Genomic DNA, 24226 nt, shown 5'->3' on the forward strand with positions numbered 1-24226 from the left:
CCTAATCTCAGCTCGTTACCTGTATAAAAGACACCTGGGAGCCAGAAATCTTTCTGATTGAGAGGGGGTAAAATACTTATTTCCCTCATTAAAATGCAAATCAATTTATACATTTTTTTACATGTGTTTTTCTGGATTTTATTGTTGTTATTCTGTCTCTCACTGTTCAAATAAACCTACCATTAAAATTATAGACTGATCATTTCTTTGTCAGTGGGCAAACGTACAAAATCAGCAGGGGATCAAATACTTTTTTTCCCTCACTGTATACTGCAGTCATTATGGTGAGATTTCATTTTCAATACCCTGAATCGACTGATATAATGCTGGTGGTTTTTAACTGGAGATTGTTTTAAATTGAAGATGCATTTTGATAACAGATGTTAGGGAACCAAATGTGTACTTGCACAGCTTGTGTTCTTTGCTGTAAAGTGTTTTAAAGCCTTCCCTGTTGGGGCCAGGTTCCTTTTGCCAAGGGTGACACATATATCCTCGTTGCCAGGTTACCACTTGCAGACTCATGCACAAAGTAGCCGTAATGTGTCCATAAATATTTCCAGCAGTCTCCAGTTGTCCTCCCCACCTCCAGTTGTTATCGCACTAGATATATTAATGTAAATATATTTAAATATTTTGTGCTGCGCGGGTGTATATCTACACTCTTGGCCAATTTGCAGAAGTATAGTCGTGGTGTGGCTTCTCATAGAGCAGCGGGAGACTAGACTGTGACCCGCAACGCCTCAGCTGGCACAGGCAGGAGAAGAAGCACATTCATATTTCATTCAGGCCTGTGGCAAGAGGCTATAGATAGCCTTTTTTCTGCTCCTCGGCAAACAGAAGAAACAGCAGAGGCTGGAAATACAAAGGAAGGCGGTGCTAGTCAAAAGGAAATTGTTTGACTCTGAAGCTGGCACATTACATGCTCTCAAGAAGCAGGAAATTATAGAAATTCGAAAATAAGTACAAACACTGGAGAGAAAGTCTTTAGGTGAAGAAAGAGTGTGTGTGTGTGTGTGTATGTGTGCGTTTCTATGGCTTGGTATTTCTCAAACAGCAGTCCTTTCCCTGGATCTCTTAGTCACTCTGACTGTGTTTTAAAGCTCCAACCTGAGTCTCTCCTCTTTCCTGACTGTTATGATTTAACCGGATAGAACCCAAATGCAGACAAGTACACCAAGCCAGAGAAGTTTTAACAGGTTTATTATAATGTAATATTATAATTATAATAGTCCAGGTTTCCAATAAATGGGGAAGAGCAAGTCCAGGTTACAGGGAGGGTACAGATCCAGGTCAGGGCAGGTGTGGTACCGTAATGTCCTAGTGTCCGTGGTGAGTCCAAAGGAGAGGCCCGATAGTGAAGAGCAGGATGGTGGTGGCAGGAGTGAAGCGGAGGCAGGAGTCAGGTTCCAAATATCTGTGGCACAGGAGAAAAAGTAAATAAACAGTCCAAAAAACACAAGAGCGAAAACAGACAGGTTGAGTCGGCAGCGAGACTAACATGGTTGTCTTGACTATGATCTGACGATGAGTGGAAAGTTTGACCGGGTCTTAAAGGCTGAGGTGATTATGGTGAATGAGCTGCAGCTGGAACCCTGACTCCCGCACACCAGACTTCACTCCTGCAATCAAGGACAGACAGAGGGGAGGGGGAGAGCAGAGAGAGAGCTACCTAGCAGCAGTAGGCCTAACAGTACCCCCCCTCTACGGACGCCACCTGGCGGCCGACAGGGTTTATCAGGATGTAACCTATGAAACTCACGAACCAGAGCAGGATCCACAATGAAGCTCCTGGGCACCCAGGAACGTTCCTCAGGACCATAACCCTCCCAATCCACCAGGTACTGGAAACCACGACCCCGGCGGCGAACATCCAGAAGTCGCCGGACAGTGTAGACCGGACCCCCACCCACGATCTTGGGCGGAGGAGGGGGACGAGAGGGCGGGCACAAAGGGCTAACCGACACAGGCTTAATCTGGGAAACATGAAAGGTGGAATGAACCCGTAGGGAGGCAGGAAGCTGTAGCTTAACCGCGCAGGGGTTAACAATAGACAGTATCTTGAACGGTCCTATAAAACGAGGCGCCATCTTCTTCGACTCCACCTTCAATGGAAGGTCCCGTGACTTCAGCCATACCTCTTGACCAGGAGAGTAACCGGGAGCCTGGGACCGGTGACGGTTGGCTTGCCTCTGCATGTACGCCGAAGCTCGGGACAGAGCTACCCTGGCCTTCCTCCAGACCTTGCAGCAGCGGCGCATGTGGGACTGCACCGAGGGTACCGCAAGTTCCCTCTCTTGGGAAGGGAACAGGGGAGGTTGATAACCCAGAGCACACAGAAAAGGAGACAAACCAGAGGAAGCGTTAGTCAAGGTGTTATGAGCATATTCCACCCAGGGGAGCATGGAGCTCCATGACCCAGGGTTAGACCCAGTGACACAGCGAAGTGCGGTCTCCATCTCCTGGTTCGCTCTCTCGGCTTGCCCGTTGGTCTGGGGGTGATATCCAGAGGACAGGCTGGATGTAATGCCCAAAGCTTTACAGAAAGCTTTCCACACCTGGGAGACAAACTGGGGACCCCTGTCAGAGACAATATCCGTGGGTAGACCATGAGAGCGGAACACATGTTCAACCAAAATATCAGCCGTCTCTCTGGCAGTGGGCAGTTTAGGTAGGGCCAAAAAATGAGCGAACTTAGAAAAACGATCAATCACCGTAAGAATGACAGTCTTACCAGATGAGGGGGAAGTCCAGTGACAAAATCCATAGCGATATGCGACCAGGGCCGGCTGGGTATAGGTAGAGGTCGTAGATGACCAGCGCTGGCCTGGGTGGAGTTTTTACTTCGTGCACATACCGTACAAGCAGCAATGAAGGCTCGAGTGTCCGCCTCCATCGTGGCCCACCAGAACTTCCGTCGCACAAAGTCAAGGGTCCGCGAAACTCCAGGGTGACAGGTAAGGGGAGACGAGTGAGCCCACTGAAGTACCTGGGAGCGAGCAGACTCAGGGACAAACATCCGGTTAGGAGGACCCCTCCCAGGGTCAGCTTGATGATGTTGAGCCTGTCTAACAATCCCCTCGATGTCACATGTGATGACTGCAATACTGCAGGTAGGAGGCAAAATGGGTTCAGGGTTACTACCAGTATCAACAGCCGAATGAACACGAGACAGGGCGTCAGGCTTGACGTTGCGTGACCCAGGACGGTAAGACAGAGAAAAATTGAATCTCCCAAAAAATAGTGCCCACCTGGCTTGACGGGGGTTGAGCTGCTTCGCTGACTGGAGGTAAGCCAGATTCTTATGATCCGTCCAAACGATGAAGGGTTGTTCCGCCCCCTCCAACCAATGTCGCCACTCCTCGAGAGCCAGCTTAACGGCGAGCAGTTCACGATTTCCAACATCATAATTCCTCTCTGCCTGAGAAAGTTTCCTTGAGAGAAAAGCACAGGGATGCAGTTTGTTATCTTCAGGAGAACGTTGTGACAACACTGCACCTACCCCAGTGTCGGATGCATCCACCTCCACGACAAACTGGCGGTCGGGGTCCGGCTGCATCAGAATGGGAGCCGAGGCGAAGCGATGTTTCAGTTCTTCGAACGCTGATTCGGCCCCTTCATTCCAAGCGAACGGTCGTGAGATGGAGGTGAGAGCGGTGAGTGGCGCCGCAATGCGGCTGTAGTCCTTGATGAACCTCCTATAGAAGTTCGCAAACCCCAGGAATCGTTGAAGTTGTTTGCGGGTAGAGGGAGCTGGCCAGTCCGTGACAGCAGAGATCTTAGCTGGATCCATCCGCAGCTCCCCCTGAGCTATGATGTAACCCAAAAAGAGGTCTCAGACACATGAAATTCACATTTCTCCATCTTCACAAACAGTTTGTTCTCCAACAACCTTTGCAACACCTGGCGCACATGCAGTTCATGTTCCTGGGAGGACTCTGAGAAAATCAAGATATCATCCAGATAGACAAAAACAAACCGATTCAACATGTCCCGAAGGACATCATTGACTAGTGCCTGAAAAACAGCAGGGGCATTAGACAACCCAAAAGGCATAACCCGATACTCAAAATGTCCCAAGGGTGTGTTGAAGGCAGTCTTCCATTCATCACCCTTACGAATGCGCACCAGGTGATACGATTTCGTAGATCCAGTTTCGTAAAGATGGTAGCACCATGAAGGAGGGGAAAAGCAGAATTAATCAAAGGCAGAGAATACTTGTTCTTAATGGTGATGTTGTTAAGTCCACGGTAATCAATACAGGGTCTGAGGGTCTTATCCTTCTTAGCAACAAAAAAGAATCCCGCTCCTACAGGTGACGAGGAAGGACGCATAATACCTGCAGCCAAGGAGTCCCGAATGTAGTTCTCCATAGCCTCCGTCTCCGGCCGGGAGAGATTGTACAGGCGACTGCTGGGGAGCGGGGCTCCTGGCTGGAGGTCAATGGCGCAGTCGTAAGGCCGGTGAGGAGGAAGAGAAGTAGCTCTGTGTTTGCAGAAAACGGATGCCAGGTCATGATACACGTCAGGAACAGCAGAAAGATCCATGGACTCCAGTGGAGGTTGAGGCACAGTACTGGCAGGAGTCTGAGCAGAACACAAACAATTCACATGACAAAATGTGCTCCATGAAACAATGCTACCTGTCACCCAATCAATGTGTGGATTGTGTTTTATGAGCCAGGGGATACCAAGGACCAGGGGAGTCTGTGGGCAGTCGATAATATGGAATTGAATGTTCTCCTGATGATTTCCCGACACTCTAAGACAAACAGGAACAGTCTGATGGGTAATGCGGGTCAACAATTGTCCATTTAGACCCTTAGCCTGCAGCGGACAGTCCATAGGAACAGTCTCCAAATCCATTTGTTGAGCCCACTCTCTATCCAAAAAGCTTGCCGGCACCAGAGTCAATCAGCGCACTAACAGAGAAATTCTGGGACTGCCACTGGAGGGATGCCTGGAGCAGAATGCGGGGAGAAGAGGAAGAATCCGCTGCTCGGCTCACCAAAACTTCTCCCATAAATGATGAGCCGGCCCTTTTCCCGGATGAACTGGGCAGGAAGGAACGAAATGACCAGCTTCTCCACAATACAGGCAGACCCGAGCCTGAATACGACGTGCACGCTCCTCTGAGGACAACCGTGCACGACCCACCTCCATGGCTTCGGGTTCAGTGCTCCTCGTATCGACTCGGGAAGACACGGCTCTCTCCGTAGGGACGATGCAGGGAGGAGTTTGTTGATGACAGACAGGTTGCTTGGAACTAACACTCCTCTCCCGGCGGCGCTCCCGAATCCGATTATCCAACCTGATAGTGAGTGAAATAAGATTATCCAGCGTAGGCGATTCATCATATGACACCAATTCATCTTTTAAAATCTCAGACAAAGCATTGATGAACACTCCTTGTAATGCCTCGTCATTCCAACCACTCACTGCTGCTAAAGTCCGAAACTCCACTGCCATCTCCGCCACACTACGAGCCCCCTGCCGAAGAGAAAACAACCGTTTCGCAGCCTCCTTGCCTCGTACGGGGTGGTCAAAAACCTTCCTCATCTCCGTGGTGAAGGCCACGTTAGCGTTGCAAATGTCCGACTGACTCTCCCAGACCGCGGATCCCCAGGCACGAGCGGAACCGCTAGTAGAGTTGATAAGGTAGGCAATACGGGCTCTTTCTGAGGCGTAGGTGAGGGGCTGTTGTTCAAACACTAACGAGCATTGAGTCAAAAAATCGCCACAGGTTCCCATGTTCCCGTCATAGCGCTCTGGAGCAGGAACAAAAGGCTCTCTGATCTGGGCTGAAGGGGTAGTAAGGGCAGACACTTGATTGGTATGTAATTGAACCTGATTAAGCAGCACCTGACTGTCCTCAGCAATCGTCTTAAACAGGGTATCATGTTGGCCAAGTAGAATGCCCTGATTGGCTATGGCAGTCCAAATTTGAGTGCACTCTGGGGTGGTATCCGAGCTACTGTCTGCTGGGTTCATGTTGGTCAGATCATACTGTTATGATTTAACCGGATAGAACCCAAATGCAGACAAGTACACCAAGCCAGAGAAGTTTTAACAGGTTTATTATAATGTTCAATAGTCCAGGTTTCCAATAAATGGGGAAGAGCAAGTCCAGGTTACAGGGAGGGTACAGATCCAGGTCAGGGCAGGTGTGGTACCGTAATGTCCTAGTGTCCGTGGTGAGTCCAAAGGAGAGGCCCGATAGTGAAGAGCAGGATGGTGGTGGCAGGAGTGAAGCGGAGGCAGGAGTCAGGTTCCAAATATCTGTGGCACAGGAGAAAAAGTAAATAAACAGTCCAAAAAACACAAGAGCGAAAACAGACAGGTTGAGTCGGCAGCGAGACTAACATGGTTGTCTTGACTATGATCTGACGATGAGTGGAAAGTTTGACCGGGTCTTAAAGGCTGAGGTGATTATGGTGAATGAGCTGCAGCTGGAACCCTGACTCCCGCACACCAGACTTCACTCCTGCAATCAAGGACAGACAGAGGGGAGGGGGAGAGCAGAGAGAGAGCTACCTAGCAGCAGTAGGCCTAACACTGACGTTTATTACAGGGTGGAAAATGTACACAGATAAGTGCATGAAACAGGAGGTGGATGGGAAAGTGGGGCAGGGAAAACAATCACACCCACCACACCACCTCTCTCTCTCTCTCTCTCTCTCTCTCTCTGCCTGCACATCATTTGGAGGGAGCAAAAGGCTCCAGAAAAGATCCAATTGGACCCCTTTGGAGCTCTTCATTCTATCCATGTTTCTTTTCCTCCTCTTTTGAGCTTCTTCAAAGGCAAGGAGTGAAGAAAGGTACCTATTTTCCTCTCCACTTTGGGTTACACAGTCTGTAGCACGGCCAATGCCTTTCTGCATAAGCACAAGGGCAAGCGGAGATTTCTTTACTGTAGTCCTACATGTTCATCAACAGGGATAGAGGGTTAAGTGCAGGGTGCAGAGAGAGTTGTGTACGTTGTCGGTCAGACCCCAGTGGGCCCTTGGAAAGTGTGTATCTACTCATTAACCCAACAGGCCTGCAGTACACAAGGCAGGACTAATAGAAACAGCTGGATGCACTGTGAGGTACCTAGCTAGCGTGAATTCATTTGATAGGTTTCCATAAGCTTGACTAGTGATTAGTGGGTCCTTCATATCATCCCTTAAGAGGGACCTTTCTACTGAGCAGACGTCAGATCAGCGTCCAATTCTGGTTGGTATTTGATTGACTCATCAGCAAATGGAAACCATAATGGAAACCCTGTTGAATTGAGACAAAAATTGTCTACATACAAATTCAGTCAAAAAGCCATGTTAAGACAGTGGGGTATGTTGATTAAATATGGTGAAATAACATGACACAATGTTATTTCAATTTAGGTTTGCCCGGTGAGTGTTCACTGTTATATGCAGTGAAACTAGGACCATTTTCTGCAGGAGGTAGGACAGCCATGGCAGCTACCATATTTGCTTATAAATTGTCCAATTAGTATGTACAAAATACTCATCATTTGAGAGATTTGATTTTATCTTTACAGCTGGCTTTTAGAAACACTGCTTTCATCATAGCGGTGGGATGTACAATGTTTCATTCCCTAAAAGCGTCAGAACACCAATAAATGTCCATGCTGGTCGTGTTTGATGATTTTTGTGCTCTCCTCTCCTTCATGTTCCTCTATGCACACCTTTGTTTTTTTTCTCCCCGTTCTCGATCTCTTCTCTCCCTCCTTTTCCCTCTTGATCTGTTCTCCCCCGATCTTCCCTTTCTTCCCTCTATCTTCTCCTGTCTCTCCTTCTACTGTCTCTCTATAGTTTCCTCTCCCCCCGTGTCCATTCTCCATCTCCTCTTTCTCTCTCATGTTGCTTTCTTTTCTCCCCTTCCTCCTGCCCTCATCTCCATCCGTCTTCCTCTCCCTTGTCCCCTGTCCCCTGCCTCCCTCATCCCCTGTCCCCACTTCTCCAATTCTCAGTCCCTCCTCCCCACACTCTCGTTTCATTATTCTCTCTCTTCTCACCATTTTCCCTCTTCTCTTCATTCGCTCTCGTCACGCTCCCAGAGGCAGCACTGTCATGGCTGTGCCATCCCAGGGTGCAGACCCCCTCCAGACTTGTCCTGAAACAATGGCAAATTGAGTAAATCACAAAGGGAATCGGAGCTGGGGTGTATTCCCATTTCACTTCCATTTATCTCCCTCTCTTTCAATCCCTCAGCCAGACAGGGAAAGTGGGAGTGAATGTGAGGAGGGAGGAGAAAGAGAGAAAGATGGAAGATGAAGGAGGAGAGAAAAAGTGAGGGAAAAAAAGAAGGAGAGGGATTTGAATCCTCGGGCTCCCAGCCTTTCTCCTCCCTGTGGAGTGACTTCAGACTAAAGCAGGAGGGATTTGTAGGGTCTTAAGATTAATGAAAACCACATCTCCCTCATGGAAACATCCACAACTGTGAATTTGCATAGCTCTTGTTTGATTTGATTTGTTCCTCTGAAGTCCAAACTCACAGTGCATTTGCCTGGTTTCCTAGCTTCGAAACCCACCTGAATTCATGAGCAAATGTGTCTGGACATCTGTACGACATCTAATTGTGAATAGGTATATTGTGACTCCGTTTTACCATAACATTGGCATAGCCCTGACCGATTTCTTGTTAGCAGGCCCTCTCCAGTGTTACTATACTTGGCCCTAGCTACCCAGTGTGTGCATGTAGTCGTGGTGGACCTTGAATAAGGACAGTGACCACCATGTCCCCGCTGGAGAGTAGAGACCGCTGATCCCCCTTCCTTATTCCTCTTCACTCTTTCTCCTTCTCTCTTTTTCTCTTTCTGTATCAATCGATTTCTCACTGATGAGATCTGGAGGGAGGGCTGAGGAAGAGGGGAGATAAGGCAGGGAGGGAGGGAGAGAGAGTGAAAAGGAGAAATGAAGGAAAGAGAGCTGGTTCTTTGAGGTGTGGAGCGGCCACTTGAAGTAAATCCCATTCACCTGTTCAGTGTTCCGCACTCCTTAGCAGATATATTGAATGTGAGAGCCCGCTAAGGGCCAGTGTTATGCCAACAAAGACCCAATAGAATTCTGACTCCCATGGCAGGTTTCAGGCCAATGCCAGCAAACATACACACAAAGTCACAAACCCACGCACACACAAACAAACAAACACACATTGTTGTGTCTGGCAGTAGAGAACCTAAGGCTTCGGGCCAGAGCTGTAATCACTGTGTTTTGTCTAGAGGGAAGATTGAAGGGTGCTGAAAGTGCAGCCAAGCACAGAATGGATTCACCAGCCATTAACACTTGAATCAAACACACACTCTAGTATTTTCTCTCTCTCTCTCTCTCTCTCTCTCTCTCTCTCTCTCTCTCTCTCTCTCTCTCTCTCTCTCTCTCTCTCTAGCTCTCTCTAGCTCTCTCTAGCTCTCTCTAGCTCTCTTTCCCCCTCACTGCCCGAATACATGTCCTCATTATATCTGTGACACGGGCCAGGGTAAAACATTGGAATAGGTGGAGGTTTAATGGTCAGGCTGGTTGCAGCACTCCCACCGAGGTGGTCTTACTCCCAATCCCCATCTCTCCTGGAAGTTTCTTCCATTTTCATTAATGGATCGTTTAGGCTAACGAGCATATAAATGGCACACGCAGCACTCCGTGTGTAATCGGCAAATGGCAGGAACAGGGAGAGAGCACTTTGGTAAATACAATCCCAAAAGGTATGACTGATGACTAGCCACCACTAGCCGCCATGGGGGCTTAAATCCAGAGCCCTTAGCACTATGGCACCATGGGCTATTAACACCCGCCACATGGGGTTTCATTCCTCCATCTTGGGTCATTATTGCATCTCCTCTAGGGCCCCCATACACCCTGTGCGACTAACAGTGAGGCTGGGGACAACTTAGATTGCTAGGGCCCGTCTAAAATGGATGTTTCACTCCTAACACCAGTAAGTGTCAATTGAATCCTATTCCTGTTAGCTCATCAACACTTCCATTGAAAATCCAGTGAGACAGAGGATATGGTACAGAAATAACTGCTGTAGGGCTATGCAGTCAGGCAGACATACAGGACAAGAGACATGACATATGATGAGTAGAAATCCTGTTAGTCTGGTCTGGAGAACCAGTCAGTGTCAGAGTGTGGTAATTACATTGATGGCTAGGAACACATTCCTCGACTTCCAGTGAAGCATGAGTCCATTGATGTAATAGTCTGGAAAGGAGTATGTACACACACACACATGCACACACACTGTTGTGTCTGGTGGTAGATCAGCGGGCCGGCCCGTCATAGAGAATCTAAGGCTTCGGCCCAGAGCTGTAATCACTGTGTTTTGTCTAGAGGGAAGATTGAAGGGTGCTGAAAGTGCAGCCAAGCACATAATGGATTCACCAGCCGTGTGTGTGTGTGTGTGTGAATAATGTGAATGCTAGAGTGAGTGAGTGAGTGAGTGAGTGATTGAGTGAGTGAGTGAGTGAGGGAGAATGTTAACACTAGAGTGTGTGTGTGTGTGAAACAAACACACTAGTGTTCACATTCTCTCTCTCTCACTCACTCTCTCACTCAATCACTCACTCACTCACTCACTCATTCACTCACTATAGCATTCACATTCTCACACACACACACACACACAGCTATTGTTTGTGCCTTTCCATAAGGTTATCTTCTGGTGAAGATGAACCCACTGAGATCTACTACTCATGGGACAGAGGCACTGCGCTAGTGGTTGTGTCCAATGCTTCTAAAACACTGTTAACCCACTGTCACTGCAGATAAGGGACTAGGGGAGATAAGGAAGAAGCTGAAGGAGGAAAGAAAGTATTTGCCTCGTATTGAGCTGTAAGTGAGAAGCAAGCTTGGGCTTTCAGTGGAGGAAAAGGGGATATTATTCTGAGAGCCTAGTGCTTTTACTAGATATTACTTCCAGGACTGTAACCATGTGTTTGATGTATTGTTACCATTCCAATTATTCCGCTCCATTCATTAAAACGAGCCTGTTCTCCTCAATTAAGGTGCCACCAACTTCCTGTGCTGCATCTTCAATCCTTCTTAAGCAACCATTTTCAGTTAGAAAGGAAATTGTATCCCTTTTTAAATTATTTTTTTGTTTCTTGCTGAAAACTCTTAGCTTTGTGTTTTGGAATTATTAGAAACCTGTTCTGACTGTCGGTTTCAACAATTCCTAGCTGTAATAAAATGGCAAAGATAAAAAAGCAACATAATTATAAATGGACACCATGCATATTTCCCTCAAGTGATATCAATTGGAGTGGCTTCAGATCATTCTACAGAGACAGACATGGGAGACAAACAGATGCTCAGCACACAGGCATGATTTAGATTGCATTTAGAAGACAATAATCAATAGCCATTCATAGAGGGTGTGTGTGTGTGTGTGTGTGTGTGTGTGTGTGTGTGTGTGTGTGTGTGTGTGTGTGTGTGTGTGTGTGTGTGTGTGAGAGAGAGAGAGGAGAGAGATGGTCAGCATTTGCCGAACACACTAAAGAGACAAGCAATGTGTGTTTGAAGGAATGTGCCACGGGGCCTCTCTGGGCCTGTTTGGGATAGCATCTCCGCCTCCCTGATAGAACAAATAGAGCACCCAGGGGCCATGCGATATGTATGGGCCTAGTTAACCTCCTATCATGCTGCCAGCCAGCCAAGCAGGCAGCTGCTCCTCAGTCACAGCAGGGCAGGGCTTAATAAGTGGCTGCTGCCCGCCTGGCCCACCCTGTCTTTTTGTTTGCTGAGCTGAGGCCCGTGGATTAGTCTAGCGCACCATCAAATGCCCAATGGGGAATTCTCAGTACATTTACTGCCTTAGCGTAGCACGCTCACTAGCTGGCTAGCTCACTGTATGCAGCGTCTCACTATCATTAGATGAGCCGTCTCATGGAGCCTTTCCAGGCTCACGAAACCCCCTGCTGGGGTTTCAAAATGCCACACTCGTACATTATTTGTTTAAGTGGACGTGAAGGAGCCGAGAGTGAGCTGTTGGCTTTATGGCTAAATCGCTCCTTGTTTAAGAAGTGGGCATTAGTAAAGGACATGGTGCATAGGATAGTTTCACTCCTGCTAAGTGGTGCTCTTTAAAGGCCAGAGGGCAGATTCTACTGTACTGTATGTTTGGCCACTGTTTAACAATAGAACTGCCATAGGCCAATGACCACTGACGTTTGATTTTGTAAAAAAATAGCAACGCCCTGCTCCTTCCCTGGCTTTTCCTAAATATTTATATTTTATATTGCTCAGTTGTCCGAATCTTAAAATCGTAAACAGAAAAGTATTGAGGCTGTTGACCTTCATTTTTTTTTTTACAGCTATTACTAACTTAAGGGGCCACGACAAATGTGCCGAAGGGCGTTGGTACCCAGGCGCTAATGCGTCTCTCTCCTCACTGAATGAATGTCGTCAACGGATGAATGGGCGATAGACACCAGATAGAAACAGATAACTGTGCATGTAACTTCACAATTGAATTTGAATGAACTGAATAATGAATAGGAGGAGGAGGTAGGTGAAGAGGGTGATTGAATTTGAATGATCTGAATGATGAGGGTAAGGAGGATGATTGTATTTAGAACGATAGTGTAATGAGAGAGCAGGTCCTACAGCTCACGCAAAGAGACAAATTGCCAACACATTCTACAGTTTTCTTTGTTTATGCGACATGCAGATGTTGCAGGACATCATAGATTGTACTGTCGCTCATGCACACAGAAAAGGAAACAGTACGTGGGACATGTCTGTGGATGAACTTAAAGCATTTATTGCACTCTTGTATGTCACGGGGCATACGGCGGAAAGAGTATGGATGTTGAGTTATTTTGGTATAGCCAGGGCAGAAGCGCGTCCTGCTCTCCCTCTTCCCACGCACCACAGCTCCAACTCGGGAAAAATAAGTCACAATGTTAAGTCGGCAGGTGTGCACGGAACAAGGCCCATGAAAACTGTGTTCAGTGCAACCAATTTGTTTGAGGGGCAAGCTCACACAAAGCCCCGAAGCCGTGTGCTGACTGTGGACCCGAAGCATAAAGAGAAGACACAATTAATTCATGCGTAAAGACATGGGTGTAAGGGCACAATACAGAGACTGATACAATCAACAAATTACTGTTTTTGTTTCTTGTCATGGATATATTTCTACAATTATTTATTTATGCAATTAATAATTTACAATTGTTCATGCACTGGTGCTTTTGTTTAGTTATATGGCAAATCATTTCACCTGGCTGGTTATATTATTATTATTATCTTTCGTTTCTGCTTTGTCAGAAGTTGTAACTGAACTGTTTTAATTACTAACTCTATTACTAATCAAATCTACAAATAAAGTTGATTAAATGGATTACACTGTAAAGTTCTTATTGTAAGGGAAATAAAAATAGGCTATAGGCTTACGTTTGTCTCTAGGACTTTGTAGAATTATACAAAACATATCCTTGACTCTACCTAAACAAATAACTATTGTTGTTATATTTTGAAATGGATATATTTACACAAATATTTATTCATGCAATTCATCCTTTCTGATTGTTTATGTACTATTTATCAAGCCTTGGTGCTTATGTTTGCGCACCTTGCGGGTTGATATGCATCTGATGCGTATGCTAAAGGGAACGTCCGGCAACATTCTCAATATTCTCTAGCGGGTACTTATAGACTGAAAGGCCAGGCGGTTCTAGTGTTAAGAAGTGAACGTTACAGAATGTGAAGCATAGGGTAGTATAAAGAGTTAAATGCATTCTCTGTTTATGTTTGTTGATTGTTAAGAATCACAAACAAGCTCTAATCCAGTGCTACGAAGCTGATAGACAGTAGCATTAGTTTGATCTCTGTTCTGGACGGAGATGGGCTGGTCATTGCTCTTTAGCGTTCTAATGGTTTCCCAATACAAGTTCTTAATCACAACAGAGCTCCTTTAGGAGCTATGAAAGACTCGTTTTTGTTGATTGTTGTCACGATCGTTTAAAGATTGGTCGAACCAAGGCGCAGCGTGATAAGCGTACATGTTTATTATAACTGTGCAAACACAACAAACAAACAATACGTGAAGTCTTAAGGTTACACACAACAAACCTATACGGAACAAGATCCCACAACTAACAGGTGCCAAAAGGCTGCCTAAGTATGGTCCCCAATCAGAGACAACGAGCTACAGCTGCCTCTGATTGGGAACCACCCTGGCCAACATAGATCTAAACGATCTAGAAACTAAACATAGAAAACACAACATAGAAACTACACACCCTGGCTCAACATTTAAGAGTCCCCAGAGCCAGGGCGTGACAATTGTTATAATTTTCTCTTCTTGTAGACAAGGATTATTTTTATTAATGTTTTTACTGAATGCTATTATGAGAACATGTATTGTATTAAAGTCATGATTACATTCTGATGATGTTTTAGCACGGCTAACTGGAAAACATAGAACACTGAAGCAAAGCACAATATGATTTGTTTTTAATTAAGATTATAATGCACATTTTAAATAATTTTTATGGGATGAAAATGTAAAATGTATTTTAAAAGTACTTTTAAAGGACAATGGTATCCTGGTTAATATTATATAATATAAGTCCATATTACTTTTTTTTAAATTTACTTTGAAACCAATAAGACACTTTGAAAGCAATAAGACAGTTCATAGTCTTGTCTTTTTGAGGAACCAAATTACAATGTAAGCTTATACAAACTAACTGAACCATACACATTAATGTAACACTGTTTCCATTGTACTACAAGTAAGGTAACTCCATGATAGCTTCAAATTATCATGCTCTTTGACTTTTGTTCTACAACTTTTTATTTTAGCACTCCACTTTATATTCTCATTGGCATTCCCTGAGCGTCCCCGGCAAAGTGATGTATGATAATAATTCATGATGTGAGCACACCTGAGATACAGACTGACGGACAGAAAGATGGAGCAGGGGAGGTTGAGAAATGACCCTGTCTGTGGAGTGGGCTATAACGCTGTGAGCCGGGCCACATCCATCTCCGCGAACTCCCTCTCTGTCGCTTACTTTGGGCCGCTCCGCTCCTGCACACACTGCACTGGAGTAAATAGCCCTTGTCCAGATGTATCATCGGTCCTCCGAGAGACTCTCAGGTCTACATATCTCACTTTAATTGAACTCTTGATGCATTGCAAACCATGGGGGAACAGCACTCCGCTTGGTAATGGAGGCAGCAAATAAATAGTCACTTCCTTCTGTGTTTTTTTAGGGATCATTGTACTATTTTTTGGTGCCGAGAAAACAATGGAAATACTATTCTCTCTAATTTTTTGTATCGGTGGCGCAAATGGGGCAGAACATGTTTAGATGGGTCATATGAGTCCCCCGGGGATTGGGGATTTTCTGCCTAGTAGAAGGAAAGTAGCAATCCAACTCCTTGCTCCATCTCATATTGATTTTCAAAGGGGGGCTATGCAAACCATGCCATTACCCATTGTAAACTGGAGCGCTCTATTTTGGAAGATTAACTGGAAAGAAAATTGTCCTACCTTTCTTCTCATCTGTAGTCCTTTGTGCTTTGCCTCTTACAGCAGCCCGATTCAGCAGTGAAACACACTTTGAAATAGTGCAAAGCTTCTGAGGTATTTTATTTTTCAGCCGTGAATTACACAACCGCTTCTTCATGCTAAACTTGACAACATTCAAAGATGGTTATTTCTTCAGAGGTTGAACTAGGATGACTGAAGTGCTCAACAGAGCGGTGAGGGGAAGCTAATTGAAGGAGGATTCCTGTAGAGATGAAAGGTTATTGAACTGATTCAGTCAGAAAGTCAGAGATCTCCCTTTCAATAGCCTCTGTACTTATAGGAGGGGGGAAATGTACTGAAAACATGCTGAAGCTGTGCACCAAATCAGGCCCAATTGAACTGCTGTAACTAGGCTTTGCAATTTACATTGGGCTTGACACAAAATAGATGTTGATTTAGACGGAGCTAGCTTGAGTCAACGGTTCAGTCTAAAATACTCTAAATGATTCACACTCTGCAAACTTCTTCTATCAACTCTTCTGTTCCAAGCAATTGTGGTCTAATAGTCAACTACACCTAATAACCTTCCTGATAACTTCCCAGATGTATACCATTGAATTCCAGATCTTTTGGAAGTTAAAGCAGGTGGCAGGTAGCTTAGTGGGTAAGAGTGTTGTGCCAGTAACCGAAAGGTCTCTGGTTCTAATCCCCGAGCCGACTAGGTGAAAAATCTGTTGATGTGCCCTTAAGCAAGGCACTTAACCCTAATTGCTCATGTAAGTCACTCTGGATAAGAGTGTCTGCTAAATGACTAAAATGTAAAGCCCTCAAAGTCATAGCCAGTAAAAAAAGTAAAGTTGAGGAAACTACTGAACAAAGTATTTTCAAAGCCCTGCTCTCATTCAAATGTGTTTGTTTGCATCTACAACATACCAGTGTCTGTTTATCATGCTTTGTAACCACCCTTTCGAAGTGTGAAACCTTTTAAAACATCTCACATCTCATTGCTTTGTCCCTGCCACAGCCCTTGACCCCAAGCAGGAGACGGTCGAGGCATTGATGCAGCGGTTTAAGGAGAGTTTCCGTCCTAACACGACCATGGAGATCACCCACTTTCAACACGTCACACACAGCTCCTCCACAGGACGCAAGAGAGGCCCAAGCCACACCAGAGGTAAGACAACAGCTCAATAGTCACTGTTCTATTCAGTATGGACACCTTTAATCAACGTCCAGAGAGCACATTCTTTCAAGTTTGACATCCACTATGTATACAGTGGGACAACAGTTAATGAATCACTATTCTCTTCAAATGTAAGAGCAACGTAATTGGCTACATATACAGTACAAGCACATGTTGAGGATCCTTTGGCTTGTTAGGGTTAATCTCTGTACTTTCAGGAGGCTTGTGTGTGATGCAGTGACTCAGTATTTTGGCCGTTGCCATGCACTCAAACCTGTTTTAAATCGGGGCCTCCCGAGTGGCGCAGTGGTCTAAGGCACTGCATCGCAGTGCTAGCTGTGCCACTAGAGATCTGTCGTAGCCGGCCGCGACCGGGAGACCCATGGGGTGGCACACAATTGGCCTAGCGTCGTCAAGGGAGGGTTTGGCTGGCAGGGATGTGCTTGTCCCATCGCGCTATAGCGACCCCTGTGGTGGGCCGGGCGCAGTGCACACTGACTCGGTCACCAGGTGTACGGTGTTTCCTCCGACACGCTTAATCCGGGTTAAGCGGGCACTGTGTCAAGAAGCAGTGCGGCTCAGTTGGGTTGTCTCACTTTAGTTGGGTTGCGTTTCAGAGAATGCACGACTATCGACCTTCGCCTCTCCCGTGTCCATACACGGGAGAGGGACAGGGACTGTAACTCCTACCAATTGGATGCCATGAAAAAGGGGGTAAAATACCCCCCCCCCAAACAAAAAAAATTAATCAGTTTTAATCATATACATATGACCGTAAAAGATCCATCCCTGCCATTGACATGACACCCTAGTGGAAGAGACTGACTGGCCAGTGTGGAAATGTGAGACATTAACCTTGGACAGCTAACCTCTTGCCCTTGACTACATGCCTTGTCACCCTCACACCACCTCCTCTACACTCAGTGGCCAGTTTATTATGTATTGCGTATATATGCTAAGTGGTGTACTTTAATGTTAACGTATTACACAGAGCCTAGTTGTGAGATACTGTAGGGCAGGCCCTAAACATTGTATGTGGGGTTGCTATAACCAACATAGCTAAGAGGAAGGCTATGTCTTTATTTTCTTTTACCGCTTTAACTCTCAAGTTAGAAGTAATTTTGTCATTGAGAGACCCTAAGCGAATAGCACAGGAATTAGCTTAGCTTTGTTAGCAAATATCGTCTCTGTGAAATCAAATCCTTTCATTGGGTCCAGCTCTCTAATTTTCAAATCCTAGAGAGTCTCAGTGCAAGTCACTCACGGGAGATTTCCTCTCTGTGACTCAGAGAGGAAATAAACTTTTTTCAGGACTTTTAATTACAACTGAAAGTATGTTTCGCAGCACAAAGAGGAAGCCAGTCCAGGATAACGAACATGCTAATGGGACTAGCACTTTTACGGAAGGGAAACTCAATTAGCAGAGAGGGAATGGGGAGTTCGACGGCTAGGCCCGGAGATTAGGCCTCGTGAGGAAATGAATTTGCAGTGAAATTATACGTGCGATGGAGAAGGCGGGACCTGGGAATGTGTGAGGTGAGTGGGAGGCTGGAAAGTACTTTTCTATTTCATTTCGGCTGGCTTGACACAGCGTTTTATGGCGTGAATTAGTTCCCTTTTCTGCCATCTCTCCCCGTCTCCCCGAGCCCCACTGTACATTTTGCATGTTTTACATGGATGCCAGTTTTTAAGTAGATTAAGCGTGAGTGCAGCTGTGAGGTTCTCTCTTTTTCCCCGTCATTGTTGCTGCTGATTACTTTTGCATTCTAATGAGGGGCCATGACAGAGACAGGCCCTTTGGCACGGTGGCACAGTGGCATGGGGCCCCATGCTGCATGGGGGTGTCTCAGTTACACCATACAGGCAAGGGGGAGAGGACACCATCTGTGCAGTTCATTAAGAGTCTTGCTGACAATTGACACTAAATAAATTCCTTAGAATTTGATTGTGGGGAGAACTGAAGAGTAACGGTTCTAGTTGTGGGATCCTTTCATTCAAGTAGTTTTATTCCCATTCTTGTGTGCGTGTAAGCTTGTGTTTGAGAAAGAGAGTACAGAGTGAGAGTGAGAGTGAGAGTGAGAGTGAGAGAGATTGAGAGAGAGAGAGAGAGAGAGGTACCTGTCTGTATCTTGAAGCACCTTGAATGTTCAGAAGCAGCCCAGTAAGTCATCATCACTACGCCTGGAATGCAAATACCAAATAAGGGATAGAGGGAGAGGGGGAGAGAGAGAGACCCCACTTCAGCACCAAGGACTGAGTCCAGTCTGAGTGAGAACTATACTGAACAAAAATATAAATGCAACATGCAACAATTTCAAAGATTTTACTGAGTTATAGTTCATAATAAGGAAATCAAGCAATTGAAATAAATTCATTAGGCCCTAATCTATGGATTTCACAAGACTGGGCAGGGGTTCAGCCATGGGTTGGCCTGGGAGGACATAGGCCCACCCACTTGGCAGGCAGGCCCACCCACTGGGGAGCTAGGCCCAGCCAATCAGAATTAGTTTTTCCCTACAAAAGGGCTTTATTACAGACATGAATACTCCTTGATATGCCACACCTGTCAGGTGGATGGATTATCTTGGCAAAGCAGAAATGCTCACTAACAAGGATATAAACAAATTTATGCACAACATTTGAGAGAAATAAGCTTTTTGTGCGTATAGAAAATGTCTGTGATTTTTTATTTCAGCTCATGAAACATTGGACCAACACGTTACATGTTGCGTTTATATTTTTGTTCAGTGTAGTTATATTGGTACATTTTATCCAGAGCAGAGGGCCAGTTGAAGTGTTGTTTGGTTTAGTGAAAGACTAATGAGACTTAACAAAGGAGAGCTGTCCTTGGTTCTGAAGTTAAGAAGCACTCTCTCCACTTCTCTCTCTTCTTTTCTATTCTATTCATTCAATTACATTCAAAGAGGTTTCATTGGCATGGGAAATATAGGTTTACATTTCCAATTCAATTTAAAATATCTACTAGTCAAACACACACACACACACACACACACACATGCATGCACGTACATCAACACACAGAGACAGAAATATCTCTCTTCAAGTTCATATTTTCAAATTCTGTTTAATTGTCTCTTGTGTTTATTTCACCATGCAGTGTTTCAGTGCTCCAAGATTGGGCTAGTTAACATTCTGCCCAAGCCACCATTTAGAGACACACTTTGAAGTTTATTCACAGTTGAGTTTAGTCTCAAATAGAGTTTCTGGTTTCTGTAATCTGTCCCGATTTGCATACACCTTTATGCACCATGTTTCCCTCTCTGAAGCTAATACTGTTTGATGTGTTTCTTATAAGCTGTGCAACTGTTTTGATGTGTTAGAACTCATCTTTGGCCCACTATGATAACCTAACCTTGTGGTTATTATCCCTCTTATCTGATATTAATTGATGCTTTGAAGTTACACATGAAAGTGTGCTTTGTTGTGTTAGTGTCTCTTCCCCCATTATAGAGAGTGTAAGGAGACAGGGAGTGCTGTTGGCTGAATTAGAGAGAGAGAGAGAGAGAGAGAGAGAGAGAGAGAGAGAGAGAGAGAGAGAGAGAGAGAGAGAGAGAGAGAGAGAGAGAGAGAGAGAGAGAGAGAGAGAGAGAGAGAGAGAGAGAGAGAGAGAGAGAGAGAGAGAGAGAGAGAGAGAGAGAGAGAGAGAGAGAGAGAGAGAGAGAGAGAGAGAGAGAGAGAGAGAGAGAGAGAGAGAATACTAGAGTGTGAATACTAGAGTGTGTGTTTGATTCAAGTGTTAATGGCTGGTGAATCCATTCTGTGCTTGGCTGCACTTTCAGCACCCTTCAATCTTCCCTCTAGACAAAACACAGTGATTACAGCTCTGGGCCGAAGCCTTAGGTTCTCTATGACGGGCCGGCCCGCTGATCTACCACCAGACACAACAGTGTGTGTGCATGCGTGTGTGTGTACATACTCCTTTCCAGACTATTACATCAATGGACTCATGCTTCACTGAAAGTCGAGGAATGTGTTCCTAGCCATCAATGTAATTACCACACTCTGACACTGACTGGTTCTCCAGACCAGACTAACAGGATTTCTACTCATCATATGTCATGTCTCTTGTCCTGTATGTCTGCCTGACTGCATAGCCCTACAGCAGTTATTTCTGTACCATATCCTCTGTCTCACTGGATTTTCAATGGAAGTGTTGATGAGCTAATAGGAATAGGATTCAATTGACACTTACTGGTGTTAGGAGTGAAACATAAATTTTAGACGGGCCCTAACAATCTAAGGTGTCTCCAGCCTCACTGTTAGTCGCACAGGGTGTATGGGGGCCCTAGAGGAGATGCAATAATGACCCAAGATGGAGGAATGAAACCCCATGTGGCGGGTGTTAATAGCCCATGGTGCCATAGTGCTAAGGGCTCTGGATTTAAGCCCCCATGGTGGCTAGTCATCAGTCATACCTTTTGGGATTGCATTTACCAAAGTGCTCTCTCCCTGTTCCTGCCATTTGCCGATTACACCCGGAGTGCTGCGTGTGCCATTTATATGCTCGTTAGCCTAAACGATCCATTAATGAAAATGGAAGAAACGTCCAGGAGAGATGGGGATTGGGAGTAAGACCACCTCGGTGGGAGTGCTGCAACCAGCCTGACCATTAAACCTCCACCTGTTCCAATGTTTTACCCTGGCGTGTGTCACAGATATAATGAGGACATGTATTCGGGCTGCAAAATGTGTCAGTGTGCGCTTATATTGTGATGCACTCAGCAATATCTTTGTGGCACAGCAATTGTAGAAAATTCTCAGGTTCCAAAAATTCAGAGATTATTGAATCTGTTTGATTGTTATACTGTAAAGTGCAACTGTGCTGCCACCGGTTTGCCAGTTTCAAAACCCCATATCAAGCAGTGGGATATTTAAATGGAGGCAGTGAGTGGGAGAGAGAGCTAGAGAGAGAGCAGAGAGAGAGAGAGAGAGAGAGAGAGAGGTGAGCCACAGGCAGACAGAAACAGAACGAGTCTGATAGAGGGCAGAGACTGACAGAGATAGATACAGAGAAACAAATACATAATTCACACAGAAACACATGGATATACCTTGGATCAGTATTGGACCGAAAGTAGATTTGTCTTCTCTGAGCTCAGTGCAGCGTGAGTGAAGAGAGAGGGGCACCCGCCTGGGGCCTCTAGGGTTCATCAGGGATCAGTGGAGCCACTGCAGTGTTGTTGCTTCCTTGGCTGCCTGGGGCACTACAGCGTGGGCGACTGACGCGCCCGCTACTCTCGCTTCGCTTGGACTTCATTCCACCTAATCAGCTCACGATAATTCCTGCCAAAACCAGACTGCACCCAACAAACAGCCAGTTAGAATGAAGCATGGTGGAATATAATACAGTGCTGTTGCCCACACATATTCATTTTGCTATAATATAGGGCGTTCACTTACTGCTCTAGAATGTAGTGAAATACAGGTAAATTCAAGAGGGTGCTACTAAATGAATGTCTAAACGTAGTTTTCTTTGCCCTATGTCATTATGAATCACATTCAACTAATCATTAGATTGTTCTCTACAATATTATAACCCTAAAGGGATACTTATTGATTTTGGCAATGAGGCCCTTAAAAAAAATAACACACAATAAGAAAAAAAAAAAGGCACTTTATGTACTTACCCAGAGTCAGATGAACTTGTGGATACCATTTGTCTCTGTGTCCAGTATGACGGAAGTTAAAGGTAGTTTCACCAGCCAATGCTAATTAACGTTAGCTCAATGACTGGAAGTCTATGGGAATCTGCTAGCATGTACTTAACAGTGTTGATTAAATAAGAACGTTAGTTTGTTGTGTCCATTGCTGGTTTAAACTGCCCAGCTCTTGGTTGTATCTCTTCCAATTTTCAGTGTTGGGAGGTGGTAACATTTGGAGGTGTTTCTGCGGTTTGGACCAATCAAAATCAACTTGATAACCTCGTCTTTTTCATCACCAGATCCGTGGCTTTCTATTCCTCTAACCTTGGTCAATCAACTTTGAGAGGGGCCGTTTCTATGGTGATTTAAATGAAAGACTGTCACGGATTCCGCCGAGGCTGCTCCTCCTCCTTGTTCGGGCAGGCTTCGGCATTCGTCGTCCCCGGAGTACTAGTTTGATGTTGTCTATATTTGTTTGGTTTTGTCTGATTAGTGCACCTGTTCCATATCACGTATTGATTATGTCACCTATAAGTTTCCTTTGGTTTTGTTTGTAGTTGTGTGTTGTTGTCCGCCTGTCCGTTGATGTCTCTGTACGTTCTTATTGTGGAACGAGTATTTTACGCACTGTGTTGCGTAATCATTTTGCCTCCTGTGTTTTCGAGGCCGTTTGCTTTTGTTCGCTATTCAGTCTTTAGTAAAGTCGTTTTGACTGAGCCTCTGTGTCCTGCGCCTGACTCCTACACCGCATCCACATCAGCTATTGTGACAGAACAACACACCATTCATGGAGTCAGCAGGAGCAGCGGCGGCAACCGAGTCGCTGGAGGATCGGGTCAGCTGCCAGGAGGCCATGATCCAGCAACTCGGCTCCGCCATGCAGGAGGCATTGAACACCCTGCGCCGATGGGAAAGGGGAGGCGTGCCCACACCTCCTCCTACGTTAGCACCACCCTCGGCCAGCCCCACCAGACCAGCTCCGGAATCCAGTGGGATTCGGCTCTCGCTCCCGAGGGCGTATGATGGCACCGCAGCCGGGTGTCAGGGGTTCCTCCTTCAGGTGGAACTCTACCTGGCCACCATACACCTGGCGCCCTCGGGATACGAGAGCGTTTCCGCCCTCATCTCCTGTCCGTTGATGTCTCTGTACGTTCTTATTGTGGAACGAGTATTTTACGCACTGTGTTGCGTAATCGTTTTGCCTCCTGTGTTTTCGAGGCTGTTTGCTTTTGTTCGCTATTCAGTCTTTAGTAAAGTCGTTTTGACTGAGCCTCTGTGTCCTGCGCCTGACTCCTACACCACATCCACATCAGCTATTGTGACAAAGACTCAGAAATACACCATGAAAATTGGAACAGATTTTTTTTCGGGGAGGCTAGATATTGATATTCAGTCTGTTAGCTTTGTAAATTAATAAATATATATAGACCCAATTTTGTTTTGTATTCCGTGGATTTCATTTAGACAAAACCCATTGTCGTGATGTGACTTACATTAATGTGATGACTGTTATTTATCGAATCAACTAACTATTTTTAATTGTCACTCGATTCAATTAATCATGTAACAATTAACTATTTAGGAATTTAGGGCAACCTGGAAGAAGTTGTTTAACGAGTTACCATCTCCCAAATTAAACTCTTAGAAGAGATATATATATATATATATATATATATTATATATATATAGTGGGGAGAACAAGTATTTGATACACTGCCGATTTTGCAGGTTTTCCTACTTACAAAGCATGTAGAGGTCTGTAATTTTTATCATAATTACACTTCAACTGTGAGAGACGGAATCTAAAACAAAAATCCAGAAAATCACATTTTATGATTTTTAAGTAATTAATTTGCATTTTATTGCATGACATAAGTATTTGATCACCTACCAACCATTAAGAATTC

General features: G+C 45.3%; 1 protein-coding gene and 1 long non-coding RNA gene across 2 annotated transcripts in view; one reads left to right on the forward strand and one right to left on the reverse strand.

Moving 5' to 3' along the window:
- LOC121582487 (astrotactin-2) overlaps nt 1-24226 on the forward strand; it is a 537985-nt gene that overhangs the window by 165846 nt on the left and 347913 nt on the right. Inside the window, exon 4 of the mRNA XM_041898306.2 lies at nt 16498-16647. Coding sequence (XP_041754240.1) covers nt 16498-16647 — 150 coding nt within the window. The remainder of the gene's footprint in view (nt 1-16497; nt 16648-24226) is intronic.
- Nucleotides 6236-22765, reverse strand: LOC121582491. The gene is made up of 4 exons (XR_006003359.2): nt 21729-22765; nt 18775-18837; nt 8014-8111; nt 6236-6275 (listed from the first exon to the last, which is right to left on the reverse strand). It is a non-coding gene; the product is annotated as an uncharacterized LOC121582491 (long non-coding RNA).

The sequence above is a fragment of the Coregonus clupeaformis genome, chromosome 15 (genome assembly GCF_020615455.1).
Source record: "Coregonus clupeaformis isolate EN_2021a chromosome 15, ASM2061545v1, whole genome shotgun sequence".
In the NCBI taxonomy this organism is placed as follows: Eukaryota; Metazoa; Chordata; class Actinopteri; order Salmoniformes; family Salmonidae; genus Coregonus; species Coregonus clupeaformis.